General features: G+C 43.3%; 2 protein-coding genes and 1 long non-coding RNA gene across 5 annotated transcripts; 1 reads left to right on the forward strand and 2 right to left on the reverse strand.

Moving 5' to 3' along the window:
• Positions 1 to 104: 104 nt before the first annotated feature.
• On the reverse strand, positions 105 to 3,560 carry SMIM8 (small integral membrane protein 8). Of its 3 annotated transcripts, none has more exons than XM_083433617.1 (3): positions 3,444 to 3,560; positions 1,505 to 1,646; positions 105 to 468 (listed from the first exon to the last, which is right to left on the reverse strand). In XM_083433617.1, the coding sequence occupies exons 2-3, from the start codon at positions 1,637 to 1,639 to the stop codon at positions 310 to 312; spliced, it is 294 nt and encodes a 97-aa protein (XP_083289743.1). In that variant the 5' UTR covers positions 1,640 to 1,646; positions 3,444 to 3,560; the 3' UTR covers positions 105 to 309. The 3 variants fall into 3 exon arrangements, with proteins under 3 accessions (XP_083289743.1, XP_083289742.1, XP_083289744.1); XM_083433616.1 differs by lacking the exon at positions 3,444 to 3,560 and adding an exon at positions 2,997 to 3,129; XM_083433618.1 differs by lacking the exon at positions 3,444 to 3,560 and adding an exon at positions 2,997 to 3,087 and having other exon boundaries at positions 1,505 to 1,643.
• A 48-nt stretch (positions 3,561 to 3,608) lies between these two features.
• On the reverse strand, positions 3,609 to 15,064 carry LOC310674407. Its single transcript, XR_014509566.1, has 4 exons — positions 14,928 to 15,064; positions 14,385 to 14,459; positions 5,147 to 5,276; positions 3,609 to 3,826 (listed from the first exon to the last, which is right to left on the reverse strand). It is a non-coding gene; the product is annotated as an uncharacterized lncRNA (long non-coding RNA).
• GJB7 (gap junction protein beta 7) lies at positions 7,379 to 16,361 on the forward strand. The gene is made up of 2 exons (XM_083433601.1): positions 7,379 to 7,530; positions 14,304 to 16,361. Exon 2 carries the CDS (start codon positions 14,332 to 14,334, stop codon positions 15,124 to 15,126), a length of 795 nt encoding a protein of 264 aa, XP_083289727.1. The 5' UTR covers positions 7,379 to 7,530; positions 14,304 to 14,331; the 3' UTR covers positions 15,127 to 16,361.
• Positions 16,362 to 19,926: the final 3,565 nt, after the last annotated feature.

Genomic DNA, 19,926 nt, shown 5'->3' on the forward strand with positions numbered 1-19,926 from the left:
AGAGAGAGAGAGAGAGAGAGAGAGAGAGATGCTTATTCTTAGAATATCTGCAACAGTCCTTTTTTTTTAGAATACCTGCAACAGTTGTTACAAATATTACATTTCTTAATAATGCTGGCTTTTTATTCAGTACAGGCAATATCATTTTTCCTAGTTATTAAAGGGCATTATATTTCAAAAGAAACATCCATTATTGCCAAGAAAAATGCTGGCTTTCCACACAAAATCCTGAAAAGTCACAAATCAGAAAACTAAATATACCACTTATTTGTGTCGCCTTACATGCAGATCATGTGCAAATGCGCTTCTTTAGTCCCATTTAGAAGTCTTCCGCTTCATATGTCGCTTTCCCTCACTGTCAATAGCTTCATAAAGATCTTTTTTATTCTCTTGTTGTGCATGCAAGTATCCAATGTAGGCTACACAAAGAGTAATCGTTACAAGCCCAAAAGCCATAACTGGTTTGTTCTGTGAAGATAAGAAAAAATACACGCTAGTATTGAAATCCAAAATATTGTACTTAATCCAATTCATATACAAACATCTGTATGTGCACAGGTGGGTGGGGGCTATCAACTTTTCAGTTACTTCTTCATTTTTGTTCAGCTTTCAGTATGGGGAATGGAAACGTACAGAATCAAACTGTTTAACTACTATTACAATTCAACATATATAAAAGTAAAAATGTAGACTGATTTGACTTCTTTTATCCCTCAGACATTTTACTTACTTTGATTGCATGACACTTGGGGATGAAGTTTTTGTATGTGGAAAAACTGCTATAGTCAACTCTGAACCCATGAAATAGTGGGATATAAATCTAATAAATAAACTGTCACAGGAGACCATTTGCCCGATAGTCATTGCTCTTTTTAAGTATATCTACATAACTTTTGCAACCAAAATCTTGGTGCACTTAGCTCCACTTTACTTCATAGATTTAATGAAGTTTACCCAACTCCATAGTAAAAACATGTACCAGTATTTATAAAATGCTTAAATGTAGACAGTAGCTAGTTATTAGATCACGAATGTACATACACCATAACAATTTGCCCATTCTGTGAACATTAAAAAACACACTGGAGATAGTTTGGCTTCCCCCCACCTCCAAATATGCCACACACTTTGATTAGCTAGTTACCAGCTTCATATCTTTCCATCAAAGCAAGTGCTGCTTGTGAATAATAAAAAAAGCCCAATCTATAATTAAATGTAATATGTAATACAGTGGTACCTCGGGTTAAGTACTTAATTCGTTCCGGAGGAATTCTTAACCTGAAATTGTTCTTAACCTGAAGCACCACTTTAGCTAATGGGGCCTCCCACTGCCGCCGCACCGCCAGGGCACGATTTCCGTTCTCATCCTGAAGCAAAGTTCTTAACCTGAGTTACTATTTCTGGGTTAGTGGAGTCTGTAACCTGAAGCGTATGTAACCCAAGGTACCACTGTATAATGAATGCACACACACGTATCATGGCTATTTCTTAACAAGCTTCTTACAGGTTTAATAAAAAGTTCTGGGTTCACAGCACGGAACAAGGTGGTAGTTCGGACACTTCGGAATCCAGGAGTTCGATAGTCTTTCTCTTTGGGTGCTTCATGTTGTAAATCTGGAGGCTGAGGTGCTGAAGACATCTTACTGCTGCATAAAACAGTTTGGTTTAGGTAAGTGCTCGCTTAGGGGTTCTGTTCTAAAAACATGTATAAAGGTAACATGTACAATACACAGCTCTGTGCTTGATTCGTGCTGTAACCCAAGGCTGTGACTGAGGGAGAAGCAAGATCTGTTAGGGTGTTATGCTGTGAACCCTTTCCTCTTAGGCTCAGGTAGTATATGTGTAAATAAACCATAGCAGCAGCACATGCATTTCAACTCCTACAAACCCTGCCATAACTACAGCCAGAGTGTTTAGCCCAGGCACCCCCAAACTCGGCCCTCCAGATGTTTTGGGACTACAACTCCCATCATCCCTAGCTAACAGGACCAGTGATTGGGGGTGATGGGAATTGTAGTCCCAAAACATCTGGCGGGCCAAGTTTGGGGATGCCTGGTTTAGCCAGTTAATGAGTTTCCCCCACCACTTTGAAAGCATATTATTTATATGTATTTCAAGCCCATCAGCTCCAGCCTGCAGGAAGGAACATGTTGCATAGTCTGTTCATATCCATACTTTAAAGTAAAGGGACCCCTGACCATTAGGTCCAGTCGTGGCCGACTCTGGGGTTGTGGCGCTCATCTCGCTTTATTGGCCGAGGAAGCCAGCATACAGCTTCTGGGTTATGTGGCCAGCATGACTAAGCCACTTCTGGCAAACCAGAGCAGCGCACATAAACGCCATTTACCCTCCCGCTAGAGTGGTACCTGTTTATCTACTTTGATGTGCTTTCGAGCTGCTAGTTGACAGGAGCAGGGACCGAGCAACGGGAGCTCACCCCGTCGCGGAAATTCAAACCGCCGACCTTCTGATCGGCAAGTCCTAGGCTCTGTGGTATAACCGACAGCGCCACCCGCGTCCCCTGGCAGTAAATCCTTGGGAACCCAGAGCAGTTTATTTCCAGGTAAATGCGAGCAGCAGCAGGCCTTACATCTTCCACCAAATATAATCTCACCCCTCACGCTGTGGGCGTTCCACTACCAGAAGTTTCAAAACTTATATATAACTCACCTCAAGTTTTCTAGGCAACTGAAAACAAGTGGCTCGCTACACACTTTGCAGAACAGGCATAACAAAAGAGGAGGAAACCTGCTGTAGGTCATCAAGTTGCACAAATATTTATTCAGCTGATCCCACCCTTCTCACCCACCCCAACTACGCCTCCTGGCTTGCAACCTTGAGACCATGAGTGCGCGCGACCCTCTTGATACTCCAGACCCACAAGCTCAAAGCCAGTTAACTAGAGCACAAGCCCTACACTTCCCTCAACCTGGCACCGCATTCAATACTGCAGCCGCGACCTGAGGGAAAGGTGGGAGCGGGAGGGGGGGGCGCACCTTCGGGATCTGCTTCTCGCACGGGGCAGCCTAGGAGAAAGATATCTCCTGCTCGCTCTCTCGCTCGCCTCCGAAACCTAAGCCAGCGCTCTCCTCTAAACAGCGTCCTCCCAACGTCTTTGACTACAACTCCCATCAGCCCCCGGTCAGGCCGGCCATTTTGGACCGCGACCGAGGCTGATGGGAGTTGAAGTCCAAACGTCTGGAAGGCACCAGGCCGCTTTAGAGGAAGGGTTAACATCTCCCCACCACCACCATTACCGTCCCGCTTTGTTTCCGCATTAGGGGAACGGAGGAGGGTGGAGAGAAACTGCAGGAGTTGTGAAAGCTTCGGTCTTCACCGCAGTTGGGACCCTAGACAATAATCTAGCAGTTTATCATGCGGCCAACCATGCAAAAGGCGGGAGGAAATTAAGGAGGCGACCCGTTGAAAGCAGCAGGACTTACTTCTGAGTAAACGTGCTGAAGATTGCTCTGTAAAGCGAGCTCCAAAAATGTCTGGCTTCAAACGCCAGAGCGGGCTTCCTGCGCCTTTAACCGGTGTCAGAAGAAGCGACACCTGCTGGGGGTTTTTTTCTTCCCTTTTTTCTTCCTCTTTTACACAACTGCTGGATTAAAAGAAATAGAACTTTAAAGGAAGAGAATTCGCCAGCCACTATGAATGCAATTCACGTGCATCACTAGTTTGCAAATATTAGAAAGTAGGAAATGCGGAGAATCTACTTTGGTACTAGAGAACTGAATGGGCCATCTGTGTTTATTGTCAATATTTAACTCGCACTTCAACTGCTGTACTGGTAGCTATTGTGGCAACAGCTTTTATGATGAATCTGCAGAGAAGTAAACAAAGAAATAATATTAGCTGGATTCCATTATTTTCCATATAACTAGGAAAGCTCCTGTTAAAAATGTTGCCTACTAATGCAGCAGGGGGGCTATATCCCCATAGAGATGAAACTGGGAAGAGAAGATTTTTATGTGGTGCCCAGTGTGCATATGCAGAGATGCTGAAGACCTCCTATAGCAGCCATAGAGAACTTGTGCGTCCCCCCATGGACTACAACCATGGCCAGTGGTCAGGGATTAGGAAATTTGTACTCCATCAATATCAGGAGGAGTATACAGGTTGTCCCACTCATATTCACAATGATGAGCACAGATATTGAGCTAATGGTAGTTAAGCTGAAAAGTCAACAGACAAGATCGAATTCGGCTGTGTTGCATCATATAGTGTGCAATTGAGATTGGAAGCTCACTTTCACAAAACGCTTGTGTGTGTTGCCGTTGTGATTATCTGGAGTTAAAACATGGTTCAAAACTTTCCTCACTCCAATTACAGACAATAAAAATTAAGCACATTTGCGGCTGATGGATTTAAATGAAAGAGCTAGGCATTTGATTTTCTCTTTTCTGTTTAAATCAGCGGGGCTTAGAAATGTTCAGTTTTAAACTGGGGCATACCCAATTTTATTAAAAAGATCACTTTGCATTATAATTTGAGGTTTATATTCATATTCGCAGTGTTATAAAACAGGCATATTTAACATCTGCTTCCCCTCCCACTCTTTCTGTTATTGTAGATACTTTTTATTTAAAACAAAGGAATGTAGGAAGCTGCCTTATTTCAGGGCAGACCAGTGATCTATCTAGCTCAGTATTGTCTATCTCTGGTGTGGCTAATTGGATCCATCCGAGAGACATGATCCTTAATCCCTTTCCCTTCCCATAGGTGAACTTTTAAAGGTGGGCAGGGGCTCACTGTAACAGTGAGCTGATTGGCAGACCCCTTTGAAGTCCATTTGCAGATGTGGCTTGGATTCAAACCACACCAGCAAATGACCATTTTCCCTCTAAACTTAAAAATAAGTATAAATGTAAAAAACAACCAAGAGCCCTTTGCTAGATGCAAATATGCCTCCACTCATTCAAAGCACATTGCTTACCCCAAAGAATCCTGAGAACTGTAGTTTATTCCTAACAGAGCTAGCATAATTAAAAAACCATTGTATCTAGTCTTTATCAAAAGACTGGCTACTATCCTATTGTATCTTTCCATTAACAAGAATTCTGATATATAAAAGAACTAAGCTTTGCATATGTGTGAGGGTTCAAAGAGGTAATGTTAAAGAGCAATTGCAGTGAATACTTACATTTTTAAAATGAAAGATCGTATCAGAAGTAAAGCCCTGCTATTTCCATCTTATCATCTGTTGTAAGAAGCAGGTGGATTAGATTGCTTGACCTTGCCCTTTGTCAGCAAAGATTAAAGCAATTGTTCACCTTAAAATACAGAATGAATCATCTCAGAGGAAGAGAACACGGTAGGCAAATAAGTGTTTTGTTCCCTTCATTGTAATATGGTCTAGTCGTACTCAACAATGCTGCAAAGTAATGGCTGCATCCCACAGCCAAAAACCTTCCCTAGAGCAGAGTCAGATTTCTACCAAACATAGGAAATTAAATTAGAGAGGTTTTAAAAATTGCAGCAAGAATCCAGGCAGCCACTCCTACATATCAGGATTTGTCCCTTGGTAGATGATACACTTGTGATGCTTTGAGACATCAGAAACTGCATTGGGCTGTATACACATTCCTGTTTATTCTGCACCCAGTGCACTTCCACTGCTGGTTTGGAATGACATCAGCCACAATCAGCATCCAGTATCTATCTGGCCGTTTCTGATGAAATACTGCTTTTTGGTGCGATTTCCCCGAAACCAGTTTTGATCTGATTTGTGAAAATTAAGCACCTAACTGTTCTGTAAGTAGTAATGTGTAGACGGAGTCAGATCTCGCTGAGTGCAGAGAACCTGGATAGAGTTCATTATATTAGAACTTGGGAACATCCAGTTAAACCAGATACTGGAAGATTCAGGGCTGACAGATAAAACACTTCTTCATACAGCCAGAGCCATAGTTAGGAGATCTTGCGCCCTTGGCTGAACCATCCAGATTGTGCCCCCTAGCCACTTCTTTCCAACTCTCCTCCACCCATTCAATTCACCCTCTATTTAAAACCTTTTCCTATGATGCAATATTTTTATTTATAGACGTATTTATGGTAATATTTTAGCCAATTTTGCGCATCCCCTCGCCTGCGCCCCTGGTGGGGGCCCACCTCACCACTCTCTAGCTACGGTTCTGCATACAGCACATAATCTATGGGATTTCCTCCCAGAAGCAAGGTCCACCAATTTTGAAAAGTATTGTATTAGAACTAGAGGGCGTCTGCATTGTAATCGTAGGAAGCACATGTCAACTTCAGAAGAAAACAAGTTCCCATTAAAAGAATGCTTCAGTTGAAGCCAGCTGCGTTGTTGCTTTCCATAGATGCAAATTTCAGGAAACAAAATTGAAGCAAGGTGATTGTTGTAATTTTAGGGTAGTGAATCACAATCACCAGATAGCTTTGGGTTTAGAAAGAGAGGGGGATTAAGCAAACTTTCCAAACATTTATTTTCAAACGGAATGATGGGTGGGTGGGGTGGGAAGAAAAACTCAGAACCTACACCTCTGCTGCCTTGTGGGGAATCTTCAGGAGAAGATAAAGCTAAGGAGTAAAACCTACACAGAACCAGAGTGCAGTCCCTAAGACAATTGGATGGCGCCCTGTGTGCCTCCTTCTGGCAACTCCTGCAGCCAAGCTGGTGCCAAACATTTGCTCTGCTTCCCTTTGGACCACACTGTTGTCTGGCATCCCAGGACCTCCACACACACTGCCCAGGCTTGTACCCTGGAGAGATCACTTTGGTGTTACTAACGGTTTGACTTCGGAGGCACACTCCATTCTCTCTCTCTCGAGACACATGGATGGCAGCAACAACAGAGGTTGGGGTGTATCTTAGTAGTATTGGGATCCCACCATTCCTCCAATGGACTCAGAGCAGTTTCTCCTGTGTCACAGTGTCTTAATGGCGAGGAATGTGTGCCTAGCCCGAAGTCACCAAGTGGGCTTCATTGCTGACACAAGGACATTGGAGACTGCCCTTCCACCAAGTCAGGCCACAAGCTCAGCACTGGCCATGCTGACTCGCCATGGTTCTCCAGGATTTCAGGCAGCATACACTCCAAGCCCTACCTAAAGATGCCAGGGTTGAACCTTGTACCTTGTGCATGCAAAGAGATGCTCTACCCCTGAGCTATTGCCCTGCCCCAGGCCTAATACACAATCCACTATACCATGCTGTCTGATGAGAATTTCCAAATTATACATCAGTCTTGGGAATCTGAATGTACTGTGTATATATGTGTGTGTGTACATACATACAGCACAGCAGCAATATATGGCTTAAAGCATTTGTTCTTAGTTTCTATTTACCCTGATACTCCTCTAGACACCCTCATTTGAATAGTATGCCTGAACAAATGATCAGGTTACACCTGTTTAGGTTACACTGCCTAGGAAACCATCATACTCCATTTTCAACGCTTGACGCTGTAAAACTCCGTTTCTGGGAAAGCAAATGATTAATTTTTAATGGTACCAGAAACCTGCTGCGTGCTTTTTTTTGACAGCCATCTGCTGCTCTACAAGGTAAGTCTGCTTTCCACTTATGATAAAGTGTGCGTATATGTGTGTTCTTTTTAAACAGGATGGAAGTATAACAGCTTTTAAAAATCTTAAGTGCAGCATCAGCAGCAACAGAATACAGCCAAGCAAAAGTGTTTTGCTCAGAAATGTACAAATGCTCATGGAATAGGAGTCGGGGGGGGGGGGAGGCTGGCTGTGGAAGTGAGTGGATGTTTTGCCATCATAAGTAGCAAGAAGACCTGTCGTTCTGTAATGGTCAGTTGCGAGGGACTTAAAGCTTGGATCCCGGTCCTCCTCCATTTTTTACTGTGCTGGTTGTTAAAAAGTGTTAGCATTTGTAAACACGACCACTTGCTTGTCGATTACTCTGGGGACTCTCTTTACACTCTATTAACTCTCACCAAAAGAAAAAATATTTCCAATTCAACTAACCAGAAAATATGATGAGAATTAGTAGTTGTAGCCAAGAATGTGCAGGAAATCTACTTGCAGCATTGCTATATGTACCTTTGTCATCCATGAAAATATTTCAATAAAAACTTTTTTTTTTAAGTATAAAGAGACAAAGTGAAAATTAAAAAGGATAATCCTGTATTGTAGGAGCAAATTTAATAGGGGCCATGTCACTTAGAATTACAAGTGCATCACCACCAACCTTACCTAGGGTGGGTCACACCCTGCCTTAGGTCACCATGTCAGCTTTTTTTAACAAGGAGAATGAGAAGGAAGCGAAAGAGAAATAAGGCAAACGTAAAACTAAGGCAATAGGAGGGCAGATTTAGGAAGGAATAGGTGAGAATTAGCCTTCACCAACCTGGTGTCTGACTAGCACTGGAAGTTGTGGCACCAAATCCTCTGGTTGGCAAAGGATGTCTAAGATGAAGAGTCTGATGTGAATCCCCTGTTGAAGTCTGGTGCGAAATGCCCCTCCCCCAAGGTATGGGGAGGATGGAGGCCCTTGCAATGTGGGGTAGAGCTTTTGTGCCTTTGGTAATGATTTAGGAGGGAACATGGTAGAAAGATAAGCTGTTCCTGCATTGTGGTAGGAGACACATCCTACCACATCTGCTGGAGTTCTCTTGATGATGAACCTACTGAACTACCCGAGGGGATAGTTTCCTTAAGTAGGGGTGCCCAAACATTTTTCAAAGAGGGCCAGATTTGATGAAGTAAACATGCGTGAGGGCCGATTTTGTAGGTGGAAAATTTAGGATTTTACCCCAGGAGATAAACTGCCACAGGGGCCAGATTAAACCAACTGGTGGGCCGGATTAGGCCCCCGAAATTGACTTTGGACATGCCTGCCTTAAAGCAAACGGGACTTCACAATGTACATGATCATTAAAGGCCATTATAAAATATAAAGACAATTAGTTCCTGACAAGACATTGCACTGAACAGCTTATTAAGTGGAAATAAAAATAAAATAAAATAAATTTTCCAGTAGCACCTAATAGACCAAGTTTGTTCTGGTATAAGCTTTAGTGTGCATGCACACTTCTTTCAGATGCACACGAAAGCTTATACCAGAACAAACTCAGTTGGTCTATAATTAGACAATTTTTGGACAATTTTTTATTTTTTTAAAATTTAATTTTTTGACTATGTCAGACCAACATGGCTACCTAACTGAATCTAGCTTATTAAGTGGTTCTTGTGGCTTCTCCTAAGTATTAGCATTAAGTACTAGCAGCATGGAATTTCACAACTGATAATTATGAAAAGATTGATGTTAAGGTAATAACATATATGAAAGCGTTCACTGTTTCAGTTCTCTCTCGTGTATACATTTAGAGCGCATCACTTCCCCCCAAGGAATCCCGAGAACTGTAGTTCACCCCTCAAATAACTACAATTCCAAGCACCCTTAAACTACATTTCCCAGGATTCTTTGGGGGAAGCTATGCCCTTTCAATGTGCTTTAGGTGTGTGGGGTGTATATAGCCATCACGTTGGAGGGAAAGGGCAAAGAGGTGTAGGCAAAAAAGGGTTGATTTTTGCTGGATTTCTCTCCATGTTACATGGCAGTAGTTTTTAAATTTTTAGGAGAAAGGGAAGGCTAATCTGCAGAATTCTGTCATAACACCTGATCTTACAAGCTGCTTTGCTCATACAAGAACTCACAGGATTGGTCTGTTATGTCCTTAACCCTAATGAGGGTATTGTATATCCCTGTGGCACAAATGCTTCACCTTTTCACCGCCAGGCTAGACAAGCACAGATGCAGCAGCCACTCCCTTGCTTGCAATGTTGCTGTGCTGAGAAAGGAAAAGACCCACTGGGTGCCCCAGTCTGATACATGCCCCTGGAATGTGACCAGTGTTCTCTGCGTTGTGTGTTGCAACAGTACCTGTGGCAAACATGATCACCTGTAAAGAGTAAAGCAGTCTCCAGAGCCTCCATCAAATGACATGTCTACTTACATTTCTTCATATGATGGGAGCGGCAGCTGCTGTGGAATATTTAATGTTTAACTCCATGTTACCTCTCAGTGTTTTCCCATTTTGGTGGACAGTGCTGTTTTTGATTCACAGTTCCATAGATCTAAGGAGTCAATGGCTACTAGCCAAGATGGCAATGTTCTCATGCCACTGTATGCTTCCGAAGGGGGTATGGGGTGTTAGGGGAGGGGTAGTACCTCTGATAGGGACGCGGGTGGCGCTGTGGGTTAAAGCCTCAGTGCCTAGGGCTTGCCGATCGAAAGGTCGGTGGTTCGAATCCCCGCGGCGGGGTGCGCTCCCGCTGTTCGGTCCCAGCGCCTGCCAACCTAGCAGTTCGAAAGCACCCCCGGGTGCAAGTAGATAAATAGGGACCGCTTACTAGCGGGAAGGTAAACGGCGTTTCCGTGTGCGGCTCTGGCTCGCCAGAGCAGCGATGTCACGCTGGCCACGTGACCCGGAAGTGTCTTCGGACAGCGCTGGCCCCCGGCCTCTTTGAGTGAGATGGGCGCACAACCCTAGAGTCTGTCAAGACTGGCCCGTACGGGCAGGGGTACCTTTACCTTTACTTAGTACCTCTGATGGGGGACATGTCATACTCCTCTTGGGGTCGTTTGTCCACTTTGCACTCGGCTCTCACCTGTGGCTCCTAGAAGCTGTCAGCATGCGACAGCGGTCACACCCTGGGAATGGCTTTGACTGGCTGGCCAAACCAGGTGAGGATAGCCAATGTGTTCTGGAGGAAGGTCATGATAATAAAAATGTAATAAATAAACCAATGATAAAGAAATGATCTACAGAAATGTATGCATGGAAGTGATGCAGTCTACAGCTGTGCACACGCTAACCTGTTTGTAGCATTGCATTTTAAAAATGTTTTTTTTCTCAATCTGCAATTGTTCACGCTCCTCCTCAACAGGCTACTAGATCCTGCTACTAGAACCGCAAGTGTGGTTGTGGTTACCTGATACACATTTAAAAACCTTCCCCTTGATTAGGTTATCCATGCCTTTCCCACTCTGCACATGCCCCAGATGCATAAAGAAGGCACATGATGACTGTAATCTCAGCATACCCACCACGACATTGGACAGGTGTGGATACACACCCACACCAACTGCAGGGACTGCCTGCATCCATTTTCAAATGGGGTAATGCAGAATCAATCTGCAATGAACTTTTGGGAAAGGATAGCACAGTCGGTAGAGCATTTAACTCTTAATCGTAGGCTTGTGGGTTCCAGCCCCACACTGGGCACAAAAGATTCCTGCATTGCAGGGGGTTGGACTTGATGACCCTCATGGTCTCTTCCAGTTCTACGATTCTATGAACCTACTTTTCAGGAGCAAAAAAACATGCACTATATCTAGATTCTGTGTGGACTGTGTAGAATAAACAACTACTCAATCGCTATTGAATCTAGAATCAAATGTCATGTGTGCACAGCCTATATTGCCTTCCATGAACAGGCTACTTTGGATGCAAGCTGGTAGTTTTTTAAAAAGGTGCAAACCTTGCAGCTGATTGAAATAAGTCCTGCATTGACCTGCTCTTCTTCTTCATTGAATCCCCCCCCATCATGTGATTTCTTTCAAAAATGGGGGGCGGGGACTTGTATTCATGGATGTATTCCAAAGGGGAGGCTAATCTTTGGCCCTCCAGATGTTGCTGAATATCCTTCATCCATGACCTTTGCCCATGCTGACTAGGTCTGATGGGACTTGCAGGTCAACAACACCTGCAGGACCACAGGTTAGCCACTCCTACCCTATTGCCTTCCACCAGCAGCCTGCTCATTTCTCTTAGCAGAAGGCACACCTAGCAATTTCACTGTGAATGTGCATTGGGATTAGTATCTCCTCCAGTATCCTTATCTAAAGGTTCTTCCTCAGTCCTTATGAGTAGCTTTCACAACCCTGGGGAGCTAAAGTTGGCAGAAGTCAGGAGGCAGGGTTAAAACAATGGAGTGCATGTGATGTTCTGTGAATCGTTGTCAGAATCTTGGCCAATCGCTTTCATAGAATCCTCCTTTTCTTTTTTAAGTATCCACATCCTAGAGAGTGTGTAAAATCATAGAATTGTAGAGTTTGAAGGGACCCGGAGAGTCATCCAGTCCAACCCCCTGCAATGCAGGAATAGGCAGCTGTCCCACACAGGGATCAAACCTGTAACTTTGGCGTTATCAGCACCACTGAGCTATCCAGGCAGGCATGACAACAGATAATTAAAGGTCAACGTAAGGAGTAACTAGAAGAGAAATGGTTCCTTGACTTAATTAAGTTCTTTGGATCTGCCTGGCTAGCTATATATCCAGGCTCCATCTGTGCTTTACGTTTAATTGATTATAAATGAGATTTAGAAAGTTTCCACTCCACTGATGCAAAGGGCCTCCACGTGTGATGGGCTTTATGCATCCTGCCATGGTGCGGTCTCTCCTTGTATCTGTTTTCCCCTTGATTATTTGCAGCAATCTGTTCTGAATCAAGGCCTTGACTCCACAGTACATGCCTTGACAGGTGTTACAGTAGAATAGATGCTGCTCTGCCTTTTATTGTGATACAGCAAGAGAAAGTAACACAGACTAATGATAAAGTGAGAGAACAGTGCCACCTCTCAGCAAAACTGTGGAACTGGAAGTTGGTCTACTCTGCAGACTATACAGCAAGGATGGGAGAATCATAGAGTTGTAGAGTCGGAAGGGACCCAGAGGATCATTTGTTCCCTCATGCTAATGCTAGGAGCTGTAGGCTAGAACCTGTGAGCCATTTCACTTGCTCATATTTTCGGAAGTCTGATAATGGAAAGGAGTTCTTGCTATGAGAAAACATGGAAAATGATATGAAAGCAGATAGCAGTAGATGATTAATGAATAGTAAATAATAGGTCATCATCAAGCAATTCTGTAGACACTTAATAATGCTATCAAATTCCTATTTCATTTACTTAGTCAGATTTATATACCATTTCATCAAAAATATCTCCAAGCGTGAACACAATAGTATAAAATATTATGTAAACTGAAGTACAAGGAGGCTTACAAGTACTATATGTTATTACCTTAACCATCCCTATCAGTCTTTTCATAATTATAATAATTATCCCCGCAAGTACTTGTAGGGCCCCTCAGACCTGGAGCTGCCCTCTACACCACTGAAGCCTTTGACAAGTCCAACCGTTACACTGTGTGTTTGGCCTAAGCAAATACTGGGGATAGGGAATTTAGTAAGACTACTGGTTTTGGAACTAGGTAACCATACTAGTTATATCTAGAATGACTAAAGTACTAGGTATACTAGTCAAATCTAGAATGACCAAAGAAATCATGGACATGAGAAAATAATAAGATACCTTTCCCAAGCCATCTTTAAGGCAGATCACATGGGAGGCTCTCGGGACATGGTTACTTCCCATCTTCAGTTGTAGCTTCAGGCATTCCAAGACTGGCAAGAGGCAGAGCAGGGATTGGGGAACCTGTGCCCATCCTACATGACCATTGGTTAGGGATGAGATAATGGAGTCCGACCATGGCTGAAGGGCCACAGGTTCCACACACCTGGGACAGAGCAATGGTGGAAAAGCTCCCCACACTGTTTCTGCATTATGATAACCGGTAGGATTACATTATATATATATGTTATATATATTAGTAAAGGTAAAGGGACCCCTGACCATTAGGTCCAGTCGTGACCGACTCTGGGGTTGTGGCACTCATCTCGCTTTATTGGCTGAGGGAGCCGACATACAGCTTCTGGGTCATGTGGCCAGCATGACTAAGCCGCTTCTGGCGAACCAGAGCAGCGCACAGAAACGCCATTTACCTTCCTGCCGGAGCGGTACCTATTTATCTACTTGCACTTTGACGTGCTTTGGAACTGCTATGTTGGCAGGAGCAGGGACGGAGCAACGGGAGCTCACCCCGTTGCTGGGATTCGAACCGCCAACCTTCTGATCGGCAAGTCCTAGGCTCTGTGGTTTAACCCACAGTGCCACCTGTGTCTCTGTTATATATATTACATGTATGTTATATATATTTTCATGTATGGGGTGATAATGAACTGTTCCCAGCACCTAAGAATACCCTTGGCATCTACATTCCAATGGGAGGAGCTAATGAGAGGAATTAAGGAAAGTTTTGTTATTTCCAGTTTAAAGATAAAATTTAAACTCAAATCCAGCACTTGGTCCCCCTGAACACCCAATTATAATTGTGAGTTATTGTATAATTGGATTGATCATCACTTTTACAATCTAACAAGTAATGTAATTCACTTTGGATGTCCTGGGTGTTGTGTAAATAAAGTGAGGGCATTCTCATTTTGTGTATTTGTTTTGTTACAGTTCCTTTCCCCTTTCTGAAGTGGAAGCAATGAGCTGGTCATTCCTCCGTGATGTCCTAAGCGGGGTGAACAAATACTCAACTGGAATCGGCAGAATCTGGTTGGCTATTGTGTTTATCTTCCGCCTCCTCGTCTACGTTGTGGCTGCAGAACAAGTCTGGAAGGATGAACAGAAGGAGTTTGAGTGTAATATTCGGCAGCCTGGCTGCGAAAATGTCTGCTTTGACTACTTTTTCCCAGTTTCCCAGGTGAGGCTTTGGGCCTTACAATTGATCATGGTCTCCACCCCATCCCTTCTTGTCGTTCTCCATGTTGCCTATCGAGAAAGCAGGGAAAAGAGACACAGAAAGAAGTTGTATAAGGACCCAGGAAGCATGGATGGAGGGTTGCTATGCACCTATCTCATCAGTCTCCTTTCCAAAACAGGGTTTGAACTCGGCTTCCTCTTTTTGTTTTACAAGCTGTACGGCGGATTCAACGTCCCCCGCCTTGTGAAATGTGACATGAGTCCATGTCCCAACACCGTCGATTGTTACATCTCCAAGCCCACAGAGAAAAAAGTCTTCTTGTACATTGTGGTGGTGACGTCCTCCTTGTGTATCATCTTAAATGTAATTGAACTCACCTATTTGGTTTTCAAGTACTCCATCAAATGTTGTTTCAGAGGCTACATTGAGAGAGTTCAAGAATCCAAACGTGAAGACAAAAAGTCGAGTTCTGTGAATCACAATGGAACCACCTTATTTCAGGGCACTGATGAAGTCACTATCTTCGGTATCCAAGGAGATGGAATCATCTTGCCCACCAGCCAACAGCAAGAATAACAGGCACACAATGTTAATTAAAATGCATTTTAATGAGTTTAGGACAGCTTGGGATTTTAATCAGCAGGCTGCGTTTTCCAGACTTGGGAGTTATTTAGGTTCACCAAGTTTAAGATGCAAAACCTGACATTTCCTCAAGATGTATAAATATTGACATTTATGATATAGAATGCTGAAAAGAACAGTAAATTCAATAGTCACTTTGAATGCTTTCGCACAACAATTCAGTTTAAAAAGACAATTTAATTGGGTGAAATCCAAGATTGTGTGAGTAGAGTAACTGGCTTTCCCCTTCTCCCCCAGGTGTCCTCTAGATCTGCTCTGGTCTCCCATCTATCTGAAACAGATTTTGGAGGGGTCATGAGCTAATGACTGTTCCACTTATACATGGACATCATAAGATTCAAGCCCACTCTCTTATTTCAAGCCCCAAAGACAAGACCTTACCCATTAAGGCAACCCTGCCATTGGCTGGTTATAGTAACTTACTAGCCTCACCTGTGTTAGACTCCGGTTACCATTCTCAGATCCATCCCTGTACTGACACACTGCATTAGCAACTGAAGCTTCTTGCCTCATGTACTGCCCCTTTTTACTTATGAGATAGTTTAATTCTGTTTCTACTTAGTTGCTCCTATGAACGTATTGTATTTTTTTTTTACATGTCATTGTTATTTCTACTTATATCTCGTGTTAACCACTTCATTTTTTGTAAAAATATTATTAAGCAGTATGTAATAAATACTACATTAAATACCTGTCTGGAAGCACCCTAAAACTAGGTTTTTATTTTCCTACAAAAATAAATGCAAATAAATAAGATTGTCATCACGCAGCCCCCATTGGAGGATTGGTTGTGTTTCATCACCGTCTTGGATTTGCATGAAGTTGGAGTAGCGAAAGGGAGCAAAAAGGAACTGTTGCACCGCAGCAGTACCTATGGGAGGGATGCAAAGGGGGCGGGGGATGGTGGTTTCAAACTCTAGAGGACATAGGGTAAAATAACCGTTTTAAAGAACAGCAGAGGTTTGAACAAAACAGGGAAACTTAGTGGCGATTTTAAACAATGGCAAAGGTTTGAGTAGAGAAGGCAGGGGTTAAGGGGCAGTTTGAAACAGTATTAGAGTACAGTGAGAAGGAAGTTGGAAAACGCTGTTTTGTGTTACTTTTTTTGCGTTAACTTTTGCGTTGTACCCATCCCTGCTCATTTCTCCATGTTAAAACTGGTTTGATTTTTTTTAAAAAAAGAAAACCCCTCAGTGTAACTCTACCACTACTTTACTCAAACTTCTGCCACTGACTACAGCAAGAAGGGAACAACACTGTAAGGGGCGGGGTTTTTTTCTGTTTTAAACTTCTCCCTCTTCTATTCCTCATCTGCCTCATGCAACAGAGGTAATTGAAGCAGAGCTCTCAAATATCCCATAGTACTTTCACACAATGTATTTCACTTCTGGTATCTGTTGTCTTCAGTATGAAATTCCAGATTCCATGTAGTAATTTAGAAGATTGGCGCTGTTAAGGAGCAAAAACCCATACATGTATAACATTCACCAGCTGAACTTTACCTTCTCTAACTGAACATGCTGACCGGTTTGCTCTTAAGATTTGCTCTTCTTACGGTAACCTATATCAGCACATGCACAGGCACACACAGGAGGCTGCAGAAGAGGAGAGTACTGTGGTACCTCGGGTTACAGACGCTTCAGGTTACAGACTTTGCTAACCCAGAAATAGTACCTCGGGTTAAGAACTTTGCTTCAGGATGAGAACAGAAATCGTGCTCTGGCGGCATGGCGGCAGCGGTAAGCCCCATTAGCTAAAGTGGTGCTTCAGGTTAAGAACAGTTTCAGGTTAAGAACGGACCTGCAGAACGAATTAAGTTCTTAACCTGAGGTACCACTGTAAAGGAGATAAGGAAATAGCAGTGAACTGCGTAGGAGAGTTGAAAAAAGGAGGGTGGAAAAGGGGGAATGTAACGGGGGTACAAAAGGGGGTGCAAAAAAAAAGAAAAGAAAAGAGGACGAGGCATGGGAATAGGGTTGAATATGAAAGCAGGGGCATGAAAAGGTCTAAAGAATAGGAAGAAATGGTGGCTTCATAGCTGGGTGGAAGGTGAAAAGGATGCTTAGTAGTTGCAATGTTTGGGATTAAGAAGATGCAGGAGTTAACCATGGGGGTGGTTAGTGTGCAAGGAAAGGTTGCACAAAATGTGGGGGGACATGGAGGTGAAGGTGAAAACAGAAGAGCAAAGTGGCTTCAGATATAGGATTGGGTATGGGAAAAGCAAGCTTAGTAGTTGCCTGGGATGGGAAAGGGGAGCTCTACTGTGTTAATGTGGGAGGAATGGCAGCGGATTGGTTAGTGGAGTGAGCAGGAGCATAACCCTTAACATGCAGGATATAATTTCAATTTTGGCTGACCTGCACTGGTTTCGTTAGTTTCTGAGCTCACTTCTAAGTGCTGCTTATTATCATTGAACACCTAAAATGATTTGGGTCAAAAGTATTTAAAGGAATGCTGACCATAGCTGGAAATGTTTCCCTTTTTTAAAGGGCAATTCCCTTATTCCAAATAGGATTCCTCGCAAGAAAAGGGAAAAGTTGACAGCTATGATGCTGGCTCCCACAATATTAATCTTGACTGTTAAAAGATCTTCTTTCTTTGATGGGCTCTTTGCGATCAATTCCCAGTTCACCCGTTAGAATTTGAAAACTTGTTCTCGTTAATTTTGTAAGTTAATTTTGCTGCCATTTGTTTTTGTTTTCTTGGATCTTAATTGCCTGTGTTTTGATTTCATTTTTGTAAGCCACTCTGGGCAGAAAAGCAGCTTAAACACACTGAGGAGAATCAAATGCTAAAGTTTCCCAGTATGTTTGGCTTTGAAATCCAAAATGATATGTCTGGAATTAAAGAAGGCAGCAAAGTCTAACGTCTACCAAGATTTAGAACACATAAGCTATTGGTGATTTGTGGTGTTACAAGTAGTTTATCCAAGGGCACAAGAACACAGAACACTGCCTTATAACTAGCCAGACCATTGCTTCGTCTAGCTCAATATTATCCATCCTGACTGGCCGTAGTTCTCCAGGGGTTCAGACAAAGAGCATTCCCAGCTCCATCCAGAGGTTTTGGGGATAAAGCCTGTGACCTTCTTGCATGCTCAACCACTAAGCTATGGCTCTGGTAAAGCTCATCTGAAAGCATTGCATGAGGATTTGACATGAGAAAATGTCAAAGAACAAAAAAGGTCACTGTTGAAGGCTATTAAATCAATTACCTTTTTGTTACAAAGCATACATATACAATTCTCATGACATTTTTACAGAAATAAGCTTAGCACCCCCCAGAATACTAAATGCCCCCGGGTGCGCAAGGCTTGCGGACACCTGCACGAAGTACGGGACGTCCTCCGGAGGGCGCCCCGTGCTTCGGGCTGCACGCTGCAGCCCGCAAGCCTTGCGAGCCCGCGGGACCTCCCGCCGGGCGCGCAAGGCTTGTGGATAGCTTCCTGAAGCCTGGAGAGCGAGAGGGGTCGGTGCGCACTGACGCCTCTCGCTCTCCAGGCTTCAGCAAAAGCATGCATTCACCCCATAGGACGCACACACATTTCCCCTTCATTTTTGGAGGGGGGAAAGTGTGTCCTATAAGGCGAAAAATACGGTATCTTAATTGCATATATATATTTATGGGGTTTGAACTGGCAGTGACTGGGTCATAGCAGGTAGCCAGAATGCAGCAATCTAGTGTGCAGTTGTAGAAAAAAATCCCATGCTACAGATTAGGAAAGAAAATCAAGACTAAAATTACCAATACCATTACATTATACAAATCTGTGGTGTGACTACATTAGGAATACTGCATACAGTTCTGGTCTCCTGAAAACAAGATAGAATCATAGAATTGGAAGGGATCCAAGGTTCATCTAGTCCAAACCCCTGCAATGCAGGAATCTCAACTAAAGCATCCATGTCAGATGGCCATCCAACCTCTGCTTAAAAACCTCCAAAGGTGGAGAGTCCATAACCTCCTGAGGGTGATTAGAAAAGGTTCAGAAAAGGGCATCCAAAATTATTAAGCGGATAAGGAAAGGTTGCATTACTTCAGACTTTTCAGTTAAGAGAAAGGCCATGTAAGAGGAGAAATGATAGAAATGCATGGAATTACGCATGACATGGAGAAAGTGGGCAGAGGAGTTTTTCTCCCAGTCTCATAAAGCTTTGTCCTTTCTTTGGGCTTCCCACAGGAATAGGGTGGACATCCAACAAAGCTGAAGGTTGGGTGAATTCAGAACAAAGTACTTTTTCATAGTTAAGCTATGGAATTCAGTCCCATAGGAGGAAGTGATGGCCACCAATTTGCATGGTTTTGAAAAAGGTCTAGGCAAATTCATGGAAAATAAGGCTATCAATGGCTACTAGCCATGAAGGCTATGCTCCATCTCCATGATCAGAAGCAGAATGCTTCTGAATACCAGTTGCTGGAAACTGCAGGGGAGTGCTATTGTGCTCAGGTCTACTTTGTATGCTTCCTATGGGCATCTAATTGGCCACTGCAATAATAGGATGGACTAGACGGGCTACTGACCTGATCCAGGAGCTCTCATGTTCTTACCCATTTCTAAATCACACAGCATAAAAAAGGCTGAGACAACATTATGTGAACTTGTTGGGAATGAGGAACTTGAACCCCTTCAGATGTTGTTCACCTACAAATTCCATTACCTCTAATCACTGGAGCTGGCTAGGTTTCATAAATGTTGGGGGTCCCAACAGTATCTGGAGGGGCATATTACCAAAC

Source organism: Podarcis tiliguerta, assembly GCF_965153285.1.
Source record: "Podarcis tiliguerta genome assembly, chromosome: 3".
In the NCBI taxonomy this organism is placed as follows: domain Eukaryota; kingdom Metazoa; phylum Chordata; class Lepidosauria; order Squamata; family Lacertidae; genus Podarcis; species Podarcis tiliguerta.

Excerpts from the sequence above, each read along its gene's own strand:
- SMIM8 (XM_083433617.1), bottom strand. The coding sequence starts at position 1,639 with ATGTCTTCAGCACCTCAGCCTCCAGATTTACAACATGAAGCACCCAAA. Across the intron at positions 469-1,504 it reads CAGAACTTTTTATTAAACCT|AACAAACCAGTTATGGCTTT; the intron begins GTAAGAAGCTTG and ends TTATCTTCACAG.
- GJB7 (XM_083433601.1), top strand. The coding sequence starts at position 14,332 with ATGAGCTGGTCATTCCTCCGTGATGTCCTAAGCGGGGTGAACAAATAC.